The sequence below is a fragment of the Lissotriton vulgaris genome, unplaced genomic scaffold, assembly GCF_964263255.1.
Source record: "Lissotriton vulgaris unplaced genomic scaffold, aLisVul1.2 SCAFFOLD_1095, whole genome shotgun sequence".
NCBI lineage: Eukaryota > Metazoa > Chordata > Amphibia > Caudata > Salamandridae > Lissotriton > Lissotriton vulgaris.
The window spans coordinates 61,798-86,990 of NW_028246328.1; the positions used below are offsets into that span (position 1 = coordinate 61,798).

The window sequence follows — 25,193 nt, forward strand, 5'->3', positions numbered from 1 at the left end:
CTTAAATAATCCCGGATGAGGCAGCCATGAATGACCATTTGGAGCACATTAAAATGACTTGGGAGCATCTGATGGCTCCGCTGGACCCGGAGGGGATCCGTGCAGCAGTGGCGGGATGCAACCTGGGAAAGGGCCGGGGATGGATGGCCTAACGGTGGCTTTTTATAAAGCATATCAAGATGTCCTGATACCACACTTAGTCACGCTCTATGAAGAAATGGGACAGACCGGGATAATACTCCTTTGATGCTCGAGGCCCTCATAGTTGCAATACCTAAACCTGGCAAACCTCCCAATGCCTGCTCCTCCTGTGGGCCTTTATCGTTATTAAATGTTGACGCAAAAATATACGCTAAAGTACTTGCCAAAAGACTGGCGTTGATATTACCAAGGGTGGTGGGGCGAGCAGTCGGGATTTGTCCTGGTTCGGAGTCTGCATACTAATCTTAGGACGCTGCTGGAAGCAGTACAGATCCTGGATCCCGGAACAGAAGCGGCAGCAGTCTCTTTAGACGCCAAAAAGGCGTTTGACTCAGTCAAGTGGGTATTCACAAGAGCAAACTTGAGACGAATTGGAGTGGGAGAAGTATTTCAACAATTGGTTAGGACACTGCACAACAAACCGGTGTCACGTATTCATATTGGTGCAATAACAACGTCCCAAAGTTCGATTACAAGAGGCACCCGTTAGGGCTGCCCACTATTGCCCCTGCTATACGCTCTCATAGTGGAGCTGCTGGCGTGCGTGCTCCGAGAATATCATGGTCACATAGGGCCGCGATCCCCGAGCTACAGACTAGTCATATCAGCATACGCTGACAACATGTTGCTGTATGTACGGGAACCAGGGGAGAATCTTAAGCTTATGTTAAGAGAAGTGGTACGATTTGGGGGTCTTTCAGAGCTAAAGATTAACTGGGATAAGTCCATAATTTTTCCACTTACCCCATCCACGACACCACCAGTATTGGAATTCCCCTTACGATAGACGACAGAAGCAGAACGGTATTTGGGAATACAGATTCATACAGATCCAGCAATAGTCATACTTGAGAACTACGGTAAGGCAATACAAATGTTAGAAGAAGATGTGAACCGCTGGGTCAAACCACCACTCTCTCTCATTGGGGACATAGCTCTTATGAAAATGGTAGTCATCCCTATGTTTCTGTTTCTGAACATATCTATTCTCCTGCCTAAAGCGATTTTTGCGACATTATGCAGTTTTCCTACAAAATGAGCATGGGCGGGAAAGCAGCCAAAGGTTCGGTGGGAGGTCCTCACTCTACCTTATGACATGGGGGTTCTTAATGCGCCAGACCTAGAATTGTACTATAAAGTGGTGCAAAACTCCTTCGCCTACTACTGGATTCATGGCCCACACGATCTACCTAATCAGTGCTTGGAGTGAGACACCGCACACCCCCATACACTCCCACAGAAACTTTCAAGGCTCCAACCCACCAAATTGGAGTCTTTGATCTACTGAACACTACATCACATGCATGGTGGAGCTTGTGAGATAAATAAGCGGGCACACTCGCATGTTAAACTGGAGCGTTGCACATGGCTCTCGTTAGTACTGGAATCAAATACGAGAACTGCCCTGCAAACGCAAGGGCTAACAAAGATGGGAGATCTTTTTTACAAAGTAAAGGTTGGGAATCGGAGGAATATTCCTGAGCAAATCCAGAGCGGTCAATCACATCCCATCATAATCACACACCCACAATTTCTACTCAATAACACACCGGAATGCAGCACAGTTTACAGTATACACTGCACAAGTGCCATGTGTTGCATACTATAGTACTACACAACATTTGGAAACACAAATCCTCTAAGTAAAGCAGAATGAAATAACGTGTCACGCATCCAGTGTATTTAGTTTTTCGGTGGACTGGTAATGGTGAGCCGCAGAACAGTGAATATGAAATGCAAAGTGCCACAGAAAGAAAGAAAGTGCTTGTAAACAAAAAGGTTTAGGCGATCCTCTAAACCAACACATTTGTTGATCCTCAGTTACAATTTACACACATACACCATTGTTCCTGTGTCTTAGTAAGCATGTAAGGTAGCGCAGATGGTTAACGGACCCACTGCGGACATCTGCAGCATGCAGAGCACAGGCTTGAAGCCTTTTAAGATGCAACACGTCCTCGGCCCTTCTTTTGTGAAGGCGCCCCTCCCTATGATGGGGAATGCAATACAGCACGTGGAGTGGAGTATAATGGACATAATGTGTGGATATTCTTAAAAGGGTTGATGCGTGTGTGTGTCTGTTTTGTATTTCCAAAACGCTTGCAGGTATAATCCTATGTGCTGTTCATCACACTAAAATCTAACTTTGCTGTTGCATTTAGGAAGCAAACTGTGTTGTTAAATGAAACATACAGGAAACTTGTTTTAGGCAGAATGAAATCTAGCATGAACCAAGAAGAGGTAGACGAAGGGTTACTGCTGCTCAGGCGTCGGCAGTGCAGTGACTCGTAATAATGATCACTTTATCTGAGCATGGTCCTGAGAGATCGACTCTCCTTCCAAAACGTACAGCCCTCCATCAGTGCTAGCAGTGACCCCCAGCTCGGGTTTATGCATGTTTGTGGAAAGACCAGGATGCCATGAGCTCAGGTGCAAGCAAAGGAAATCACCTATTTGACTATTGTTGGGCTGCTAATATACAGTAATTTACAAGGTTCTACGAGACCCTCACAGCCCTGGGCCCTGTGCCACTGTACCTGCTGCACCAATGGTAAAGTGCACAGAAGCATAAAGAGTCAGCAAGCACCAGCAGGAGTGTGCGATGAATGGACCAAGTACAGCAGGAGCTTCCAGCCCGGAGGTGGAGATTCCAGCACGGTGGTGGGGATTCCGGGCCGGAGATTCTGGCCCATTTGTGGACATTTCAGCGGTGGCTAAGTCTCTGCCACCAGCCGGAATCACCGGCCCGAGTGCGGACATAAAGTTAGTAGTCGTAAATCCAATCTGTGAATATCAAAAGTAGTAAGTTTAGGATATTGTCTGAAGTTAGTTCTGTGAATCAGGCCCATTATCTCCAAGCCTAAGGCTGAAAGAGACATCTTCAATCATGAGAGCACAAATAAATGAATTATTGCAGTGACGAATTATGTTAGACCTGACCTCATTGGTGTGGGCCCCCTTACATCCTTCTCCCCAAAACCCCTGTGTAAGCCCCATTCTCCCCGCTAAAACTCCCTCATGCTCCACCCCAGAACACTGTGTGAGGCCTCACGCTAGTAAGTTAACCCCTGTCCCCACAGATTTACCCGACCCCGGGGAAGCAACCGAAACTACAGAGTAGCGCCCCCATCCCCCGGGACCCTGAGACCCACAACCAGCAAAGACCCGTAGCGCCCCCCAGTGTAGGACAAGCCCGGTCCTGTAGGATCCCTGACTCCCTACCCCCAACACCAAACCATGGGAGCCCGAAACCTCCTGCCAAGTGATCTCCCCGCCTGGTGTTAGCCTGCAGGTGCTAAGTGAGGTGGGTAGAGGAGTTTCGGCAAAACGTCCTGTCTCCCCCGAGGCCGGATCCACTTACCGCTGGTCGTCTGATGACCCTGCCACCAACGTGAGGAAAGCGAGAGGCCAGCTGGCAGGAAGCCCGGACAATCAGGATGAGAACCCCCAGGAACCGCCTGGCCCGATCAAAGAACTTCAAAGAGGGGAAGGCCCTATAACTGAAGGCCCTTCCCCACTGGCTGCAGCTGTCTTTTCGGAACCTGAAGAGCCCTGCTGACCTCGTTGCGGCTCGGTTGCCTTGGACCCTCAGAGCCCTGCTGACGTTGTCGCGGCTCTGCAACTCGGACCCCATAGCCCTGCTGACGTTGTCGCAGCACTGCCACTTGAACCCCCGAGACCCCTGCTGACTTCTTTGCGGCTCTCACTTGTGAGTACGGCTCGTACCCGTGCCCGCACCTGCTGGTGCACCTCGTGGATTCGCAGCCGCCGGTACGCTCTGTACCCCTGCACGCACCCGCTGGTGTGCAACCGTTATTTCCAGCTTGCGAGTACGGCTCGTACTTGTGCCTGCACCCGCTGGTGCGCCTCGTGAATTTGCAGCCGCCGGTACGCTCTGTACCCCTGCACGCACCCGCTGGTGCGCAACGGTGATTTTCAGCTTACGAGTATGGTTCGTACTCTTGGTCGCACCCGCTGGTGCCCCTCCATGATCCGCATCCTGCAAGTGCGGTTCGTACTCGTGCCCGCACCCGCTGGTGCGCCTCCGTGATCCGCATCCTGCGAGTACGGTTCGTACTCTTGGTCGCACCCGCTGGTGCGCATCCGTGACCTTCACCCGGCAAGTACACCTCGTACTCCTGGACGCACCCACCGGTACGCAGCGCGGCTGCCCTATTAGCCTGAAGGATTACCACGACCAAGGAGTGCGGGCAGTACACTGGGTACGCCTCGCGCGTGGGCACCTTCGTATCACGCGGCTCAAGGATTGGGATCCATACGCCCGATACGCCCGCAGCAGCCTTCCATCAATACCCCCGTGGTTCAAGATTGAGAGCCAGCTGCCAGCCGGCCCCACCACTGCTGATATTCACGTTCTTGCGAGACCGTCCCGGGCGAGAGACTTTCGGCCTGTGGACTGTGAGTACTGAGAACCTATCGCAGCTATATCCTGTTCAGACTATCCCCTGGATCCTTCGTGCCGAGGGATGCCCCCACCCCTATCCTGACAACGTAGTATACTTGTGGACCTTTTAATCTCGATGACAACTGTTATATAAAGAACCTCTTTGACCTATAATTACCTGGTGTGCTGTTCTTATGTGGTATAGTGGGATCTCTCTGTGTGCAACTATAAATGCCTAACCCTCACATCTGAGGGTCAGACCCCAAACGCTCGGCAACGTTCCTGGGAGGGAGAGGCCCCTGTGTGATCAGCAGTACCTATCGCTGCCACCCAGGGACCGCCCCTTCCAACAAATTATTATATATTTTTTTAACTAAGTGGCAGTGCTCAAGCCACCGCTGTTGCTGCACACGTGCAAAGCAGACGCTGCACCATTAGTTTAGTGCCCTATTGGCTAGTTCTGCTGCTTGGGGAGTAATTCATTAGGGGCCACTTGTGCGAAGCATTTTTGCAGTCGGAAACGTCCAACCGCAAAAATGCGTTTACAAATGTACCAAATACAAATTGTGATTCGGTAACACGCTACCTACTCGCAATTTACGTTTGCGATTTGGTATTTAAAAGGGGCGTGTTTACGGCATTTCTTCCAATTACTGAATCCAAATGGGCTGTATGAAAGTTTTGCGACCGAATTAAGGTCACATTTTACTGACTCCTTGAAGGAGGTGGTAACCCATTTGCAAATAGATAGGGGTCCTTTGAAGAATGGAAAAGAAATATTTTTAAGAGCAGGCAGCTGTCTCACGGACCCCACTGTCTACTCTTAAAAAATGTAACAAAAAAGCTTATTTTTTTTCTTTTTAAATGCATCCCATTATCCTTTAAGGAAAACGGGCTGCATTAAAAAAAAAAAAAAACAGACTGCTTCATTAAAAACTAATCATAGACATTGTGGTCTGCTGTCCTCAGCAGGCTGCCATCTCTGTGATGGCTGTGATTCCTAATGGGTCTCAAATTGCGACCTACCACACTTAAATGCATGAGGTAGGTCTATTTGTCACTCGCTAGCAATCGCTAATGAAACTCAAAAGAGTTTCCTACATTAGGAATTCCGATTTCCAAATTGCGACTCAGAGAGAATCAAAATTAGGAAATCAGTATTCCTGATGCTAGTACATCCTGCCCTAAGTCTTGTTGTATTTTGCATTCTTCGAATGAGAAAAGCAAAAAAGGGCTGGGATGAAAAAAATAAATTAAGAAATCAGAACTTACTCCTTACAAGAGGTAAATCAAGTTATACCTGGCGGCGCTCATGGATACGGGGCTGCTCAGTGGGTTCGCTGCTTTTCCAATTGGTTTCGGCAGCACTCTTCACTAACGAAGCCTGAGCGCTGTAGAGCTTACAGAGTGACCAAAAAATAAATGTGAGCCCTATAAGAGGGGATCTTAAATGAACAGAATGCTGACTCGAACCCATTGAAATGAAAGATACAGCAGGATTTATTTAGGAAAAGATGTCTACATACATCTGCAATAAACACAGTTCAACTACTAACTATTAAACATATGTGGGAAAAGGTATGATGGGAAGGGAAAAGAGTCCACTTTTTTTCTGCAGCTCCAACGTTAATCAGGCACCACAAAGAGAGAGCAGTACCTGGGCTGAAGATGGAAGCAAGTCCGTTCCACGAGGCGAGTACCTCTGTGCGCTGCAGAGGGGCTACGGGCTTCGATTTGTTAGGACTTTGGCATCTACAAATAGGGGGCTGTGCTGAGAGCCCTAGCTGTGAGCTAAAAGTTGTTGTGACATGTAAGTAGTAGTTTCGTGTGTGTTTTGTAAGACGGCGTGAGAGCGTTGCGGCTGTGCCCTCATGTAATGCATGAGAGAGGTGGTAAATGAATCCTATATTCGGTTGGTACAATAGAATCAACTAGCAGTGAGAAACGCTCAGCACATTTATAAATAAATTAGATTAGTTGGTGCGTTTGTAGATTTGCCTTTTGATTGAAGCTCATCTCGCACACAGTACAGCGAAAAGGCTTTTCTCCTGTGTGTGTTCCCTTATAAGCAAAGCGCTGGGAACACTCACTGCAGTGATAAAGCTTCTCGCCTGTGTGTACGATTTGATGCCGTACAAGGGATCCCTTATCAGCAAAGCGCTTGGAACACAGAGTGCAGTGATAAGGCTTCTCTCCTGTGTGTGTTAGTTTGTGCTTTAGTAGAGTTGTCCTTCGATTGAAGCTCTTCTCACACATGGTGCAGCAAAAAGGCTTTTCTCCTGTGTGTATGCGTTGATGCGCACGGAGAATATTCTTTTGAATGAAGCTCTTGGCACATACATAGCTGTGGTAAGGCCTCTCTCCACTGTGTGTTCTTTGATGCCGTACAAGGCTTCCCTGAACAGCAAAGCGCTTTGAACACACAGTGCAGTGATAAGGCCTCTCTCCTGTGTGTGTTCTTTGATGCAACACAAGGTGTGCCTTCTGAGAAAAGCGCTTTGAACACACAGTGCAATGATACGGCTTCTCTCCGGTGTGTGTTCTTTGATGCAACACAAGGGTCGCCTTCTGAGAAAAGCGCTTTGAACACACAGTGCAGTGATACGGCTTCTCTCCTGTGTGTGTTCTTTGATGCAACACAAGGGTTGCCTTCTGAGAAAAGCACTTTGAACACACAGTGCAATGATAAGGTTTCTCCCCTTTGTGTTTTCTTTGGTGCTGCAGTAGATTTGTTTTTTGATTGAAGCTCTTCTCACACATGGTGCAGTGATAATGCTTTTCTTCTGTGTGTATGCGTTGATGCTCATGGAGAATTTGCTTTTGAGTGAAGCTCTTTGCACATACAGTACAGTGATAAGGTCTCTCTCCTGTGTGTACACTTTGATGAGGCCTCTCTCCTGTGTGTACGCGTTGATGCCGTACAAGGGTTGCCTTCTGAGAAAAGTGCTTGGAACACACTGTACAGTGATGAGGCCTCTCTCCTGTGTGTACGCTTTGATGCCGTACAAGGCCTTTCTTATTAGCAAAGCGCTTGGAACACACTGTGCAGTGATACGGCCTCTCTCCAGTGTGTGTTCTTTGATGCTCTAAAAAAGTTGCCTTTTGAGTGAAACACTTTTTACACGTTTCGCAGGAATATGGCCTGAGGCTGGTGTGTCCTTTTTTGTGCTTCACAAGAAGTGTCTCATTGATAAATTCTTTGTCACACATATTACAAGCAAAGCATCTCTCGCTCATGTGCATTCTGTGCTGGTGTTTTAAGTCGATATTTTGAGTAAAATTCATCTTTCCTCTGGAACATTTATGGCTTTCTTTCCCATTCATACTTTCTAGATGTGATTGTTGTTCTGCAAAATAGAAAAACATTGAAAATTACATGAAGAAAATATTTCTTGAAAAAGCTGCATTGGTATAATATGGAGATGTGAACAGTTACAATTCAGAGAAAAAAGTGTAAGAAAAAGAGTCACACTTCCCTTTGAGACACAAATGATGGCTAGTCCTCCTACACAAAGTACGTTGACCTGGTCCTGCAGCAGGAGCATGCTGGGAAATCAAGTGATTCACAAGAACCACTGTTGAACATGGAGTTTCTGGTTGGCTAGGGTAGGCATCTAAGCCAGGCAGAATCCACCACTCTAGTCAGGGTAAGCCAGATACACCTGAGATAACCTGCGCTCACCCTCTGGTAGCTTGGCGCAGAGCAGTCAGGATAGTTTAAAGAGGCAATGTACAGAGCATTTGTGCAACACACTCGCGCAGCAACACAGTGAGTAAACCACCAAAGGAAATCCACGCAGGATTAAGTACAAATAGATTCTATATTGTACATCAAACAAGACCAAAATGACTTAAATCACACCGTTAGTGCAAATAATGCAGGTTAACAGAGAAAAACACACATTACTATGAAAACAGAGGTCACAGCGAACCTGTGCTCCTATTACACTTCATATGGTAACTGTAGTGAACGTGGTTGAAGTGATTGCATTTAGAAACCAAACTTAGGGCGCAGGAGCATCTACTAAACGCTAAACAGTAATTAAGCTTGAGTCTTCCAGCAGTTCTCCTCTATGGACGGCCTGCGCCATTCTTGAGGTCATCTCTAGAGCAGAGACAATGCTGTGAAGGAGAGCAGGGCGGCTTTACCACTCTTCTGGACCCAACCCACCTCACAGTACCTTTGTGGGTGCAGGGTCACTGTCCTCAGGGCATCTGTAACTTGCTAACAATGTTGTCATGTCTCGAGAGTGGGACCCGATGTGGTGAGCTTTGTGTAGTATACACGTTAAAACCAGAGGGCGAGGCTGGCTGGAATGAGCCTCAGAATGCTGGCCCGCCGAATGTTACAGAACAACGTGTCGTCGAAAGGCCTGCCTTGAAGGCTTTGTGCAGCTCCTGTCGCTTTGCAGCCTTAGACTCTGCACTGTACCACCTTAGAGCAGTACAAGTCTTCAAGGAGGTTGTTCCTCGAGTCTCACCGCCAGAGGGGCCGCACTAGTTTGTTCTTGGTGGCATCTGACGGTGGCGATATCTTGCCAGACTCCAGGGGTGAGGTTCACAATACAATTCAGCTTCAGTGAGCACGCTGGCTCAAGGTCGTGTTTGTTTCTCTGGTAATGCCTCCAGTGGAAACAACGCTGTTCTCACTGGAGAAAAAACGCTCACCACATGTGGGTTTGTAAAACATGGAGCACTTCCCTAGAATGCACAAAGGCACTCCCCTGGTCAGAGCGCTGCACTGTAGTCCCATGGTGCACTGTTCTGTAATGCACAAAGTTTTACCTTGTGCAGAAGGGAGCAATATATACTATTCAGTGTGTGTCTATCTTACCTTGATCCCCAAACTACTAGGGTCCACAGTTTTTTGTAATAAGTTAACGCCCAAGGTCCCTAGTGTACTGCCTTTGGGACCCTTGTTTCTCATAACTATATGCAGCGCAATCGCACGATTGCAAGGGATTGTGGATCCTCTCCCCTGTCTCAACGGGGCTTTCCCAGCACCACCCTTTTGTTCCCTCCTTCCGCCCTTCACACACACTCTTGCGTTTCTTGTTGCTTAGGCTAGGCATGTCTGACCACCCACCTCTTTACACTCTTGACTATAATAACAAAATCCTAGAGGGCCCCTCCCTTCTGACAGACTCCGTAGATACCCCAAACGAACCCAGTACCTCACTTGTTGAAGAACTGAAAAAAATAAGAAAAAAAGAAATAAGACTAACTCTGATGATAAAACTCTAGACAGATTACCTAAAGGCTAATACCATCCCAGTTGGCCTGCAAGTTCACAATATTCCGGGTGTCTTCACAGATAACCCAAAATTCCTTAACGGCTTCAGCTATATCAGAACAACATGCTTCCGGCACTGGATGGTGCTGGGGATTGATATTGCCACAGAAGAGCTACAAAAAGTAATTACTGAAATACGCGAACTTGAGAAACAACTCAAGGATAAAAACACTAACACTGAGGCCAAAAAACTTCTTGAACAAATACAGAAAACTATTGAGGACTTCCATAAATGTGAACTCAATAAAAAAACTATAAAAGTTAAAAAGGATATTAAAAGCGTCTCCCAAGAGAGAACATATCCAGTAAAGACTACTACATCAACCACTCCTACAGTGGACCTCAGAACCAAAGACCCTGGGGTCGGTTCAACCGACGCCAAAACTTTGTGGGATTCTCCGATAGCTCAGTAGATTCATCTGAACACTCTGACTACAGCGATAGCCCGGGCCCTTCCCACAGGAATTTTTTAGGCCGAGGCAGAGGCCAGCACGAACCTCTAGGAGTCTGGAGAGGAAAACAACCACAGAGATGGCCAAACCCTCCCAACCCCCCAGGTGAACGCTTTACCCGTCGGCAACACTACCGATGGTAACCAATGAACCTGTCAGTCTCAGTAATATAACTGAACAAGATAATGCACTTCTCCCTATTTTCAATCTTACCCAGCACACACTGTCCAGTGGTGAAATGTCACTACTCAACAAAGGACTCTCATTCGTTCCTACCATTCGCCCGAACTACCTTGATACCCAAACCGAGCTACTTAGATTTTTCAGAAAAATCAGGCTTCACAGCTTTTTTCTTCTGAACACATCACCCTTGAAGCATGCCAACACTCCCTTCAAACCACCCTCGAAATTTTCTCCCACTGGAGGAATGATTCCACCTGAAATTCCCACCTTCGAGAAACTGGTTCTGAATGACCTCACCACCATGGAAAAACAGAAATCATTCATTCCATATAACATTTCCATCAATGAAAAAAACGCCCTTGCATCTCTTAAAAACAACCCATCCCTTGTCATTAAACCAGCTGACAAGGGGGGTGGAATTGTGATCCAAGAACTAGACAACTACTGGAACGAAATCTTCCGTCAGCTCAAGAACACCGAACATTACTGTAAACTTCCACGCAACCCGACAGAGGAAATACACAAGATGATTCATGATGTCATTAACGAGGCACTCGAATCAGGATATCTATCCAAAAAGGAACATGAATTCCTTAACACAAGAGCCCCCAGAATACCGGTGATTTAATGCCTCCCCGAAATTTATAAAAATTCCGACAGTCCACATGGTCGCCCGATTGTCTCGGGGTGTGGCTCCGTGTTAGAGCCCCTCGGACATTACATTGATTTCTTCATTAAACAGTTTGTCCCGGATACCAAATGCTACATAAAAGATAGCATGTCCATGATAAACATGATTGAGGACCATCCGTTTGACCCCAGATCCAGCACCATGTGCACGCTGGATGTGGAGTCTTTATATACCATCATCCCTCAATTAGTCTCTTCAGGTAATTGAAAAAGTTCTGAATACACGACCGCGCCCACATAATGTCCCCTCACTATTCATTTTGCAACTACTGGAAATTTGTTTAAGTAAGAATTTCTTTCTTTTTGAGGGACAATTCTATGGCCAGGTACGTGGGACTTCCATGGTAGCTATTTTTGCTCCCAACCTGGCCATTCTGTACATGGACCACCTCGAAACATCATGTATCCTGAACCCCTCGAATCCTTTCCACAGTGGCATAGCCCTGTGGAAACGGTACATAGACGATATCTTTCTACTATGGACTGATTCTACAGTCTCTCTCACCCACCTGCTACACTGATTCAACAACAACAGTGGTGGCTTGTTTTGATTTCATCCCAAAAAGTGGCAATATTCGGACACTCCCAAAACATATGAAGGTCCGAGGCTGTCGGTAAAGAACATTTGCTGCAGCATTTTCCTGTTTGAAATTTCGACAGCCTTTTAGGAGAATAGTACGCTCTGTGGAGTGAAAAGAAATGGTTGCGCCTCAACCATGCTGGCTTGATGATTTTGTAAAGGAGGGTGAAAGATTCCTCCCAAATGACCTCTCTGTCTGGTTCTCCCTCTGCACCCCATACTTTTTCCGGGAGGTTAGAATCTCGCTCTCCATCCTCTATAATGTGCCAATAGAAGAGTGCAACTTCCTTTTTTCCCGCAGGTCTCTCAACTAAGATATTTTCTAAAGGACTCTCCTCTACCAACATTCTCCCAAACAACACTCGAATCTATCCTAGGTATCACTATCTCGTGCTCATGGTCTTTAATTATCTTCGGATTAAACCACAATATTAGGGGACCAGAGAGAGATTTTTTGTTTTATACCATTTTATTGGCAAGAAGAGAAATCTGTAAGAATTGGATTAATATACATCCCCCAAACCATGCAGAGTGGCTGGCTTCACTTTATGCAACATCAAAGCTGGATTTATCGAGAACTTGCAGCTCTCGGTCACTTAAATTTTGGGACCTTTTGATCAATTGGAGGAGAGATAGTTAATAACCCGGGGTTTTTTTTTTTTTCCCCCCGGGTCCGATGATTAGGCCTAAAAATCTCTCTGTCCTAAAGGGTGGTATCGAACAACTACAGGACAACTGGCCGAAGTGGTCCGAAGGGAGTAAGTCCGTCCAAGCTCTGTTGGCGACGTGGAGGAAGACCCTCGGGGTACCTGGAACCCAGTTTTGGGCTCCGGGTCGCCAAAGGGGGGTCGGTCCTCGCGGTTGAGAGGATAAGAGCATAGTTGGATCGACTTTTTGGCTAATGAGGACACAAAAAACAAAAAAAAAAAAAAAACCAACAAAAAAAAAAAAACAACAAAAAAAAAAACAACAGTGGTGGCTTAAATACACGCTCTCCACTACTCTCCATTGTAAACCCACTGAGAGTAATACTCTGTTAACCTATAACAGCCATCATCCCGTGCCCTGAGAGACTCCCTCCCTTACTCTCAGTTCCTGCGTATCTGAAGGAATTGTTACTTTAAGGAAGATTATTTTAAGGAGGCTAAAATTCTCAGCGATAAACTCAGGAACAGAGGGTACCCGAAAAAATATGGAAAAGCATACTGAAGCACTGGCCAGTACTGAATGCAGGGGAACTACAATTAGAATGCCCCATGTTTGCTTTCAAACGGGCCAAAAATATCAAAGACCACCTGGTACGTGCGTCCCTCCCACAACCCACACCCAAAGTCACATTAAATGATGTATGGGGACTACCCGCACTAACTGGCCACACGAAATGTGGCAACTGTGTAGCCTGTGACTCCACTATTGAAGTTAAAACCTTTTCATTTGACTCAGTCAAGTTTGAAAGAAAACAATTTACTAATTGTAATTCATCAAATGTGGTGTATGCAATCTTTTACCCATGTATGAAAATATATATAGGTCAAACCACCCAGAAAATAAAGCTTCGCATTGGGCAGCACCGGAGCAGGATAAGATGCAACATGGAAAACGCCCCCTTGATGGAACACTTTATGGAAAAGGCACACAATGAAAGAGACTTGACTTGGACAATTATCACACAGATCAAACCACCACCACGTGGTGCGGATGTATCACAGCTTCGAAACAAGGAGGAGCTCCATTGGATACTAAGGACTAACAGTATCCGCATGGGACTCAACCGCCTTGAGGATTGGACAACCCTCCTCTAACTGAATGTGCAAACATCCCCAAGATATGTCTGGTTAGAAATCACTATGTCAAAGAAATGTTCTGTCTCCGTCTATGGATAGAAAATATTCTCTCAATGCGATCATCTGTCTCCATTTCCTAATAGTTGATATGTCAATTTGAATGTACATTGTTAATACATTTTTGAATTTTTCACTGTAACTCACGTCACCACCACAACCACTTCACAACCTCTTATTTCTACACACCAAGATGGCCACCGTGTCCTAGTTACCCGAATCCCAATCCAAAATGGCCACCACACAGTTATCGTGAGTCCCTCCTCTATTTTCCCAGACCACATTCCCAGTGCTAGCTTTTTTAACCAGCTCTCCCAGTACAGTTTAACAGCGATCCCCGCCAGAGATGCCGTGCCCTGCGATCCTGCAACCGGTACAACTGTAAGTACACCAACCCTAACCCGCATAGCCTTGCTTCGGCCCCACTGTCACATAAATCTGAATTGTGCCCGTGCTTCCTTTCCCTAGCGAGCCGTGATTTGGGCGGTTTCTTGACAAATACGCGGAATATCCTGACATTAACGCGCTACCATTGGTAAATATACTCTGCCCATTTTTCTCACGCCCAATCTGCCCTAACTGCACTATACATATCCTTGCTACCTTCCCCATAGGTCTTAAATCTAACCACTCCTTTCAACCTGAGCCACCTTCCCCGCCTTAAGGATCAGCCTTGGTAAAAACTTTTTCCCTCAAATGTCACCGCGCCGCTTTCACTAAATTGCTCATTGTATAGTCACAAATGTCACTGCGCCGTTTTTATAAAATTGCTCATTGTATAGACAATTCTACTCCCAATAATCAGCGTCTTTAATACCTTCTCCTCATATGTCACTGCGCCGTTCACACTAAATTGTTCACTGAAGAGACCACGGTGTACTCAGTAATGTGAAGTCTCCGCTAATGCACGGACCAATTTAGATCCTTTCACTACTACTCTAAATATTGCCTCGCACCGCGCCATTTATATAACAATCTGTTTTTTAATTCGCCTTTATCCGAAATGTGTCCCTTATTGTTCCAAACCTGAACTATGGTTTTTAACTCAAACACCATTTCACACTGCGTCGAGCACCGATCAGAGTTCCTAGGCAAACGTCACTGCACCGTTGTTTAGTGCACAGCATGACATCTTTGTTCTAGCACTCAGCATGCCAGAAAAGAACGGTCCTTGAGGTGCGAACAGTAAACTGCACCACTATGTGTATTCATGTCGCTTCTGTTCTAATTTAACATGCCTGGCCACGTATTCACAGTGTCTTTCTCTTCTCTCCCTCATTTTTTCCCACAACTGTCGTTTGTATGTAGCATGAAAGGCAACTGTTTATAATTCCAAGACAAACATGATTTATATATTTGTCCTGAAGATGATGCCATGTATCTTGTTTTTCGGCATCGAAACGTCGTCGACACAAAAGGATCATATGTACTGAATATGCTTGTGAATACTATGTACAATGGTCACTCAAACTATAATCAAGTCTGTTCACTGATTAGAAGTATTCAGACCGATTTGCTCGCTCGTGCCTATATTTGTTCACTGTAGGTCACGGGCTGTGCCCCCTTGACGTTATTTTCTGATTTTGTGCATCGCCAAATAAATTCCTGTCCGGCTGGACAAAGGACATAAATACTATTCAGTTTGTGTCTATCCTTACCTTGATCCCCGAAACTACTAGGGTCCACTGTTTTTTGTAAGAAGGGAGCAATGTCAACATGCTAGATCTTGTAAAATGGGCTCACCCAGCAGAAGTCTTGGAGAAAAGAGGCAACAAGGTCTTTGATGGCCCTGAGATCTCGAGAGAACAGGGGGCAAGCAAACAACCCTTGGAGAGCACTTGGGGGCACAAAATGAGGTGGCAGGGAGCAGAAAGCACATACAGTTAGGTTGGAAATTGGCAGTCCCTCCTGCAGCCCAGCAGCAGCAGGTCAACACAACAAGGCAGTTAGTCAAAATGGTGGTTGCTCCTGGCATCACAGCAGTCCTCATGGCAATGAGCAGTTTGTAGAGCCAACAGTGTCTGGCTACAAGTCCCAAGCAGCGTCTAAAAACATTGAATTAGAGCTCCAGTACATATACTCAAAAATGTCTTTGATGAACGGGTGACTTCAAATGAACCCTCAGAAGTGTGCAACAGTCCCTTGCAGCCCATTCCTGGCTCCGGACGATCTGTAAGGGTTAAATCAGCCCTTTGAGTGAGGGCAGGACACAACCAATTCAAATGAAAGCGTGAATCACATCTCTCTCAGCCCAAGAAGACTATCAGCATGCAGACGAATGAGGATGTATCCCCCGTCATACCCAGCCCCTTCCATTGGGAAAGCTTGGTTGTCATGACTCTTCCAAACATGATAATTCGCAGGGGTTTCTTTGTGGTTGAGCACTTTATAATCCTTTCCATCTATTGCATCTCTGAACCCTTCAAAAGTCTCTATCCATCCATCTATCGCCAATATTCTGTTTTTTTGCAATATCAAACACAGTTGGCGGTTTTAAGAATGCAGCAGCCGTATATACATTGGAGGACAGTAGTGGTCTCTCAGGTGCTTCCTGTGGAACTTGATCAGACAGAGCTTCTCTAGCGCCTTGTGATGTGCTGGCTTCGGGGTCAGCCTTAATGACCTTTGGAGCTTGGATCTCGTCCTGGCTCTCCATTGGAGCTCTGTATGTTATGGCTGTCTAAGGAGTTGTTCTGGGCCCCTTAGGCAGCAGCTTTGGTGGTGGGCCGCTTCGTCTGCGGAAACTCAGCACCCCCAACCCGACCCTCTTTCGGGGACTGCTCTCCAGCATGTTGTGAGACGATGATTTGTTGATGGTTTACAGAAGGAGATAAATCGTTGTACACTACAAGTACATGAAAGCAGATAACATTGGTAGATTTTGTGCTGAAATGTTTCTTCACAAACACCTGGTTAATCTCTGCTTCATAGCATGTGAATTTCAGTGTAATATGTACTGAACTATTCCTGTGCGCTTGTCCACCTTAGTTTTCTTACTCCACATAGCGTAATGCTATTCATTTGCGTAATGGCGCCATATATTCTATTAGAAGCTGTTTCGTTCAGTTCCTGTCCAGTGACATGTAGACTTTCATTGTCGCTGTCATTATCTTTAAGCATTTTATTCAGGCTGGCATTGCGCTGAGACTCCACTGAGGTAATTGGAATTTTTATGGTCAAGTGTGTCCCCTAACGTAGACCCCAACGGCTCCATGTACGCACTTCAAGTACATGTAATTTCCCTCCACATCCGAATCTGAAGACGCAAATACATTTGCGTCCAACGTTAACATGTTCTCTATCAGATCCACCATGAATGGATCGATAATTCTGTTCCTAAGTATGCCGTGCCACCGTCTTTATGTGGTGCACTTTCACGTTTTCCTGGCTCTGCCGAGCTAGGCCCTGATTTCCGTCTTCAAGCCACTTCTGCCTCTGCCTCTGAAAGCTGCAGCATGGAGACGCATCCCTGACCTCTGCCTTACTTCCTGCCAACCGAGCGGTGCCCGGCTCGGCCTGGTCTGCCTGCCAAAAACAGTATTTTGCCTTCAAGTTATCAGCGTAGCCAGCTCAGCTCCTCGAAAACACATTCCTGTCTAGTGAAATACGAAAACATATCCCCGGCTGCAGAGCAAAGAGCAAGTCTCCCTGTCTCCGTGCAAGTAATTTACAGTTCCCGTTACCATGGTAGGCCCCTGGCTCTGAGCATTTGCACCTAGACACGCATACATTCAGTATGGAATCGCCTCTGCCCAAGAGACCTTTTCCTCTAGATTAAACATCCTCCAAACACATGATATCAGATATGTTTAGGGACAGGTCGATCTGACATGCCAGACTTCTGTCTCTTCTACTAGTGTTAAAAGTCAGACTCTTAGCTTCCTCCCGTTGCACGTCAATCACACGTCATATTAGCTGCGCGCGCATCCAGGCCATAGGTTTTAGCTGACTCTGCAAGAATTCTCTAAGCATCCACCCACTTATGACACTTTTCTGTGACGTTTCTAGTTCACGCCTCTGTGCACACCCATGTTCACGCCTTTTTGCTACGCACATGTGTTCTTATCATATACATTTCACTTGTCACGCCTACTGTATTCAATGCTATTGTGTCATTTTACTATATATGTCATGTACTGTGAATAAATCGTTGACATCTTTTCCTGCCATCATTGCATACCCGAACCCTTGTATTGATGGACTAGATCTCCATTGACTCGAGTCATTTAGTCATTCTTTATGATTAAAGCCCTTATGACTCAGACACCACGGACTCTGCCTCTCATTTGATTGAGCTATTCTTGTGTAACCTGTCTGAAATTATATGGAAAAATAGTATACGGTAAAATATTTACCACATAATTTGGCGCCCGAACAGGGACCCTCCCCCACCCCACGCGCCGGCGATGCGTCGCAGGCTCTGCCCCCGACTACAGCCGTGACGGACCCCATGCGCATCTGCAGGATTTCCTGTATCTCCCTCAGGCCTACGGAGGTGACGGAGACTGCGGCCGACATCCAGACGAGGCGGTGAGGAGTGCGGAGGATCCCGACCAGAGCCCAACCGAGAGAGCAGTGTCCGAGGTATCGAGAGACCTACCTGTAGTGTCGAGGCGCATGCGTAGTGCGCGGCAGAAGCAGTGACGTCAGTCCAGTCGAGTTTCCGAGGCCTTCCGTTCCGTGCTTCCCGGTGAGTACCGTTGCTGGGGACGCATCTAGACGGGTGCATTAATTTGTGTCCGGTCAAGACAGGTTTGGGTACGCAGACCCGGTCTGCACTGTTTTAGCAGTGTATCTGTACTGTTTAGCAGTGCATCTAGTATTGAATTATACAGCTATTGTTGTTCGTTTCAAAATGTTTTAAATGTGTTTTAATGTCGTGGTATGAGTGATTGTTCGCATTTTTACTGTGTTTTTAGTGTATAGTGTCTAGATCGAGGCAGCGATGCCTTTATTCTCTAAACTGAGACAGATAGGAACTAGGAAAGGGATACTTGAGGAAGCTGTTCCCATCCCACCCAGGGACACTCCTGGTTATTTTATGTACCACAAGCACGGCTTAGATACCATATTATTTCTCGACTTGTGGGTGGAATACACTAAAGACTTAGCAGAGAATCAGAGATGGCCCGTTACAGGGACATGGGATGCCGAGTGCATCATGAGAGTAGAGGAAGCGTTGTGGAAAAAGAAAGCCAGACAGTCACAGAAAGATGCCATTGAATTATGGCGTAAAGAATCACATAGACGGACAGAGAAAGCACTCAGAAAAGCAGAGAAAAGTAGAGAGGATTCTGAAAAAGCCAAAGAAAAAGAACTACTAGAAGAAGGAGAACGAGTTAGAATGGAACAACACGACAGACAGAGTAATGCTATTTTGACAGGACTGTATCCAGTCCTGGCCGAGGGCCTGCCCAAGGCGACCCCGGAAACACCGAAAAATCTGCCCCCTCCATTGGTTCCGACTAAATTACGTCACAAGACCGCAGCAGACATTTTCCTTTCATCCTATTTAGACGACGTAGCTCCCGCCTATACCAATGTACCTGCCCATGTACCACCTGCTGACATTAACCTACCCCATGATCATCTGCCCCCGGGTCCGCAACAGCAGACCCCTCCCGCACCGCTTCCTGCACCCATACCTGTTGTTCCCTCTATTCATCCGCTTAATCCTTTTGGGACTGGCACGGTTCAGGTTCCAACCCCGTTACAGCAGATACCGACCCTACAGCCAGGTTATGCTCAAGCCTCCGCCTCAGGAGGTGCTACAGGAGGTTATCGCACCCCGCCACAGTTACAACGAGTGACAATGAGAGAATTCGCAATGTCGCGAACACCTAAAGGTGCCCCAGCCGAAAAGCTCAGAGAACAGCTTACAGATTGCAGATATGACACAGTGCCTGGAAAGACAGGACCCATGTTGTTAGCATCCCTACGTTTAAGACGTGTTACAGATTATTTGCAATTGCTACCAGAAATGCCAGACCATCTAGACAATTTGTATCGTTTTATTAGAACAGGAGAAAGATCGGAGTGTGTTGGTGAAGCCATGTCACGTCAGAAAGTTGAGAACAAAGGTTTAATTATGCGATTTTTGGTTAATTGTTTGATAAGGGAACAAGATCAGACAGGCTTTCCACAAGATGAGATGGATAGATTGAACAGATGGAGCCAGAATATTTCGGAGGGTAAACATGATAAAGAGAAATGTGTACATGCTATGGTTAGAAAGATCCGTAAAGAAATAATAGCAATACATGCCCGTCGAGAATCTGAAGAGCCACTCGAATCAGACGATCAGGACTCCTCGCAGGAGGATGAACAAGAGAATTCAGCAGAAACATCGCAACAGTCAGATAGAAAAATGATGGCATATGTAGGTAGAGAGAAACTCCCTAGACCGTATCCTCTTGATAGGCCCTTCGACAGACCCATTCGTTTAGAAAACAAGAAACGTTACCTTTGCCCGATACCAGAGCGATGTACCCTTGAACATGTATTCCAAATTACCGACAAAGTATTGAAAGAAAGGGTAGGTTATCATGAACTCAATACCCTACGTGATCAGGAACTAGCCCGGTCCGCGGTACAGTGGGCCGGAGATGACAGCATATATAAAGACGATTCAGTAGTGCAAACATTTTTAAGTCTTACTCCAGAAGAACAGCGACTAGCTGGTATATACATGACCCAACACCTCATTATACAGTACGAAAACCAAGCATCTGATCCAGGTCCGTTATATAGTTTATTGCAAGACTTACTCCTGAGAAGATGGAGAGGTCTAGGTACCGATCTAATTGAAACGATTTTAGAACAACGTCACAAATATAGAACTTTCTTGACTCCCCATCTTGTTTCCGTTCCACCCCCAGTCAGGCAACCATATCACTTTGACAAACAGAATCCTTTACGAGAAGTACATCCAATCCGGAACCCTGATGATACCTTTGCACGTGTGTATGTATACACGCCCATAACTAAAATGGAACTATTGGAAATGAAGAAAATAGTGCCCAGTCATGATAAAGACCCTGCAGGTTTCCACCGTGAAATAAAAGAAATGTTACTCATGGGAGATTATACCTATCCCGACATTATGAAAATATTGAAAGTGTTATTGCCTGCCGGTATGTACGAGAAACTCAAAGAAAAAGAATGGGAGGTGGGAGACAAAAAGATTGATTGGGCTGCATTAGAAGCCGAAGAAACGACTCGAACCCCAGGTGTAGGTCTTGGGGATAAAACTAAAGCATTACCAGGATTGTTAGTACAGGTTTTGCCAAGATTGTTAGCAACTAAAAAGGAGGACTGGGATGCAATCTCAGCCTGCAAACAGAAACCCGACGAAGACACTAGTGATTTTTATTCCCGATTTGAGAAATGTTTTATTATTAATAGTGGCCTGAAAACAAGTAGCGAGTCATACCCACACCTTTTTGTATCCAAATTAGTCGAGAATTCATTACCCCAGGTTAAGAACCGTGTACTGAAAGTCAAGAGCACATGGCAAGCTAATTCGCCTTCCCAAATGTTACAAATGTTACAGTATCACCAGAACAGAATTAGAGAGGAACATGATCACGAACAGAGACGTATGAAAGACACGAAAATGAAAGTACTAGTTGCTCAGTCAGTTCCAGCTGACGGTCATAAAAGGGGTACGACACAATCCAATAATTCAAATTCAGCAGCTCCTGTTAAAGGGATATGCAACTATTGTAAACAGCCAGGTCACTATGTAAACGATTGTGCAGTTTTGAAACACAACATAGCTACAGGTAAAACTAAAGAGAGACCGCGTCCTCCTAGACAGGACCAGGTCCAACAACACGTTCCACAGAATGTCCAGCCTATGCAGGTTCCACAACAGACCGTAGCGGTACCACAGCCACAGCCCATTGCCGCAACACAACATGTCACACAGCAGATGTACCAGTATGCACAGTCCGACTACCCCGATTACCAGCAATACACATGAAACAGCCTAGAGAGGGAGGTTGGCTTGCCCCTTATCGAGGTTCCTGTAGATCAAGAAGGCCCTTATGTACACAGTCAGGTATTAGGGAAGGATAGAAAAATTTTAATTGACACAGGGGCAAGCAGAACAACAATCAGTCACAACGAGGTTCCAGGGGCACCCCTCTCAGGCTCACAGAATGTTTCCCTTGGATTTTCAGGAAAGCCTATTGTTAATGAAGTATCGAAACCAGTTCCCCTTGCAGTTGGTCCATTGTCCCGCACTACAGATTTACTGCTCACAAAATCATGCCCAGAAAACTTACTTGGTATAAAGACCCTGAAGGCTCTAGGAGCTGTAATTTGTTGTTCTCCGGAAGGAGTAAGGTTGTTCCTTCGTGATTTCAAAGGCCATTATGTATTGAGAGATTTTGACCCCAGGTTACAGAATGTACCTGCACATTTATGGGCACAAGGCCCCACTGATGTAGGTTGCATGCACATTACTCCATATCGTGTCACACTCAAGCCAGGAGTAGTACTACCACGCATTCGACAATACAAGTTACCACCAGATGCTGTAGTGGCTTTACTGAAAATCATTGACGAGCTCATTGCACAAGGAGTGGTTGTAGAAACCGACTCCAATGTTTGTAATTCCCCTATCATTCCAATTCTTAAACGTACTGATCCAAATGCACCTCCAGTTTATCGATTAGTTATCGATTTACGAGAATTGAATAAATGCATTGTACCACAATATCCTGTGGTCCCAGACATTTCGTCTCTATTGACAGCTATTGATTCCAAAGCGACGTTCTTTACTGTAATTGACCTCAAGAACGCCTTCTTTAGTGTTCCTATTGACCCGGAAAGCCAGTATCTTTTCGGATTCTGTTTAAATGGCCGAAGCTTCAAATTTGCACGCGCACCTCAAGGATTCACAGAAAGCCCCAGCATCTACAGCCAAGCATTAAAACAACAACTTGACAGTATTCACATGCCTGCCAACACTGCCCTACTCCAATACGTCGATGATCTATTGATCACCGCCCGTAGTGAACCAGAATGTGAACAAGCATCACTGACAATTTTACTTTTCCTGGCGGACAAGGGACACAAGGTGTCTCCTTCGAAGCTACAATTCTGTGCTCAGCAAGTGGTGTACCTTGGGCACTTGCTGACCAAGTGGGGTAGGCAGCTGACACCTGAACGAATTCAGTTAATTGCACATCTTCCGCAACCCAAGACACAGAAAGAAGTACGAGCCTTTATTGGACTCACTTCTTATTGCAGACAATGGATTCCACAATATGCATTTCTAGCTAAACCACTCATACAGTTGACAACACAGGAGGCAGCGGCTTCGTCTGTTCTCTCCTGGACACAGGAACATACACAAGCGTTTGACGAATTAAAGAAAGCCTTATGTCAAGCACCAGTTTTAGCGACACCTTGTTACAGCAAACGCCGGTCGCGGCAGCCTTCCCAGACAACACCGAGGTGAAGCCCCATGAACTGGTACCAGGCGATGTAGTCGTCGTACGCAATTTCGACAGGTCAAGCCCGTTGGAGCCCCGCTGGAAGGAGCCGAAGATTGTTTTGTTAACAACAAGGACTGCAGTGAAAATCGAGGGGCGGAAGGGGTGGGTGCACTCCAGTCACGTCAAACGCTTTCATGGACTTCCCCAAAATCCGAATCCCAGAACTCCCACGTCCCAGTGACTGATACCAAACTTCCCCTTCTAGAGAAAACTCCCCAAGAGGAGTATCGCCAGAAACTGAGGTCTAGTAAGTCAGACAGTTTAATTGTTTAAGTCCCCCCCTGGGTGAAGCGGTTAGGCAGTTCTGACAATGTTAAAGTTAGACCCAAATAGAGAGAGAGATAGTCAGGAGACCAAGAAACGAAAATATTGTAAAAGTCTCCGGAGCAGATGTATCTGCACATTACTTATTATGTTTTTTCTGAGTCTTGCGATTATTGCTTTAAGTTGGATGCTTTATATGTATTTTCCTCTTGCACATTTTTCTAATAACACTGCAGAACACACGTTTAGTGCTCTACCCCCACACAAATTGTCTTATCGACTTGCGCTGCGCAACAATACATTCATTCGTATGTTACACCATTCTAACCAGATCAACAATGCCACTAATTGTTGGATATGTGGCCGACTCCCTCCCTACCAGAATTATAAGGGAGCTCTGCCTCTCTTTCCTTACCCGTTTACACATAATGGTTCCTGTGGTGCCTGGTTTAGTTTAATATCTTCTATAGACACTGACTCTAAGGTTTCCCAAGGCAATTGGATATGGGGAAATCTGAACACAGTCATGAACAAAGCATGTTTCCCGAACGAAGAGGGTTTTCCACAAATGACAGGGACAGATCTAGAAAACGAAGTGTATGGATTAGGCAATTTTACACTTAACCTCATGATTCTAAATGTTCAGTCAGAAACAAGTCCAGACTTACCATCCATATCAGTTCTACCAGCGAAAGGTGTATTATGTGTCAGAAAGAATGGTTCAGTACATCTAGGTCACAGTGACTGTACTACTGTGGTCGAATTCAGTGATCAAGGCAAGTCTACATTCAGAGCTTCCCGACACTCCTACTTTATTTGTGGTCAGACAGCTTATGTCCGTTTACCTCCAGACTGGGATGGTACCTGTTTCATTGCATTCTTATTACCACCAGTATTTCTAGCCCCATCTGACTATCACAGGAATTCCCGCCTTAATATTGTTAGACACAAAAGAGACCTCCCAATAGTTGATCAGACTGAAACTACATGGGAACAATATACAGATTTCAATAAAGGATTCTTTCCCTATCTAGGAACTGTCTCCAATAGCAAACTGATACGCAAATTAACCAGAATATTAGAAGCAGTAGTGAATGAGACTACTTCAGCTTTGGGCAACTTAACAGAGGAGCAGTCTGCTATGAGACTTCTTGTTCTTCAGAACCGCCTTGTCCTTGACGTCATCCTGGCCGATAGGGGCGGGGCTTGTAGAGTCATCGGATCCAGTTGCTGCGTATTTATTCCAAATAATGCGCCATCAGTCTATAAAGCTATTACCCGACTTCACGAAATTGCTCATCTGATACACCAGAATCCAGGCTCCTGGACTTGGTCCGGTTGGCTCTGGAGTGTAGTAACAGCCTGGGGATGGAAGCTACTGTCATTCCTAGGAATCATATTGGCCATAGTCTTCAGTTGTTGCCTATGTTTACAATGTGGGCCAGCGATTTGCGGCTTGTGCGCCACAGCTTGTGTTCCCCATTCAAGTGCACGTTCCCATTCCAGAAGAAAGAAAGAAGAGCAAATGTTGTTATATGAACAGATTGATGGTCTCATGAACATCAACATATCATGAAGGGTCAGTAGGGGACAAGGAGGGAATGAGGTAATTGGAATTTTTATGGTCAAGTGTGTCCCCTAACGTAGACCCCAACGGCTCCATGTACGCACTTCAAGTACATGTAATTTCCCTCCACATCCGAATCTGAAGACGCAAATACATTTGCGTCCAACGTTAACATGTTCTCTATCAGATCCACCATGAATGGATCGATAAT

General features: G+C 45.9%; 1 protein-coding gene across 1 annotated transcript in view; it reads right to left on the bottom strand.

Moving 5' to 3' along the window:
* Positions 1-6,088: 6,088 nt before the first annotated feature.
* The window catches only part of LOC147665986 (uncharacterized), a 66,207-nt gene continuing 47,102 nt past the window's right edge, over positions 6,089-25,193 (bottom strand). Inside the window, exon 3 of the mRNA XM_086949343.1 lies at positions 6,089-7,953. Coding sequence (XP_086805469.1) covers positions 6,575-7,953 — 1,379 coding nt within the window. The 3' untranslated portion in view covers positions 6,089-6,574. The remainder of the gene's footprint in view (positions 7,954-25,193) is intronic.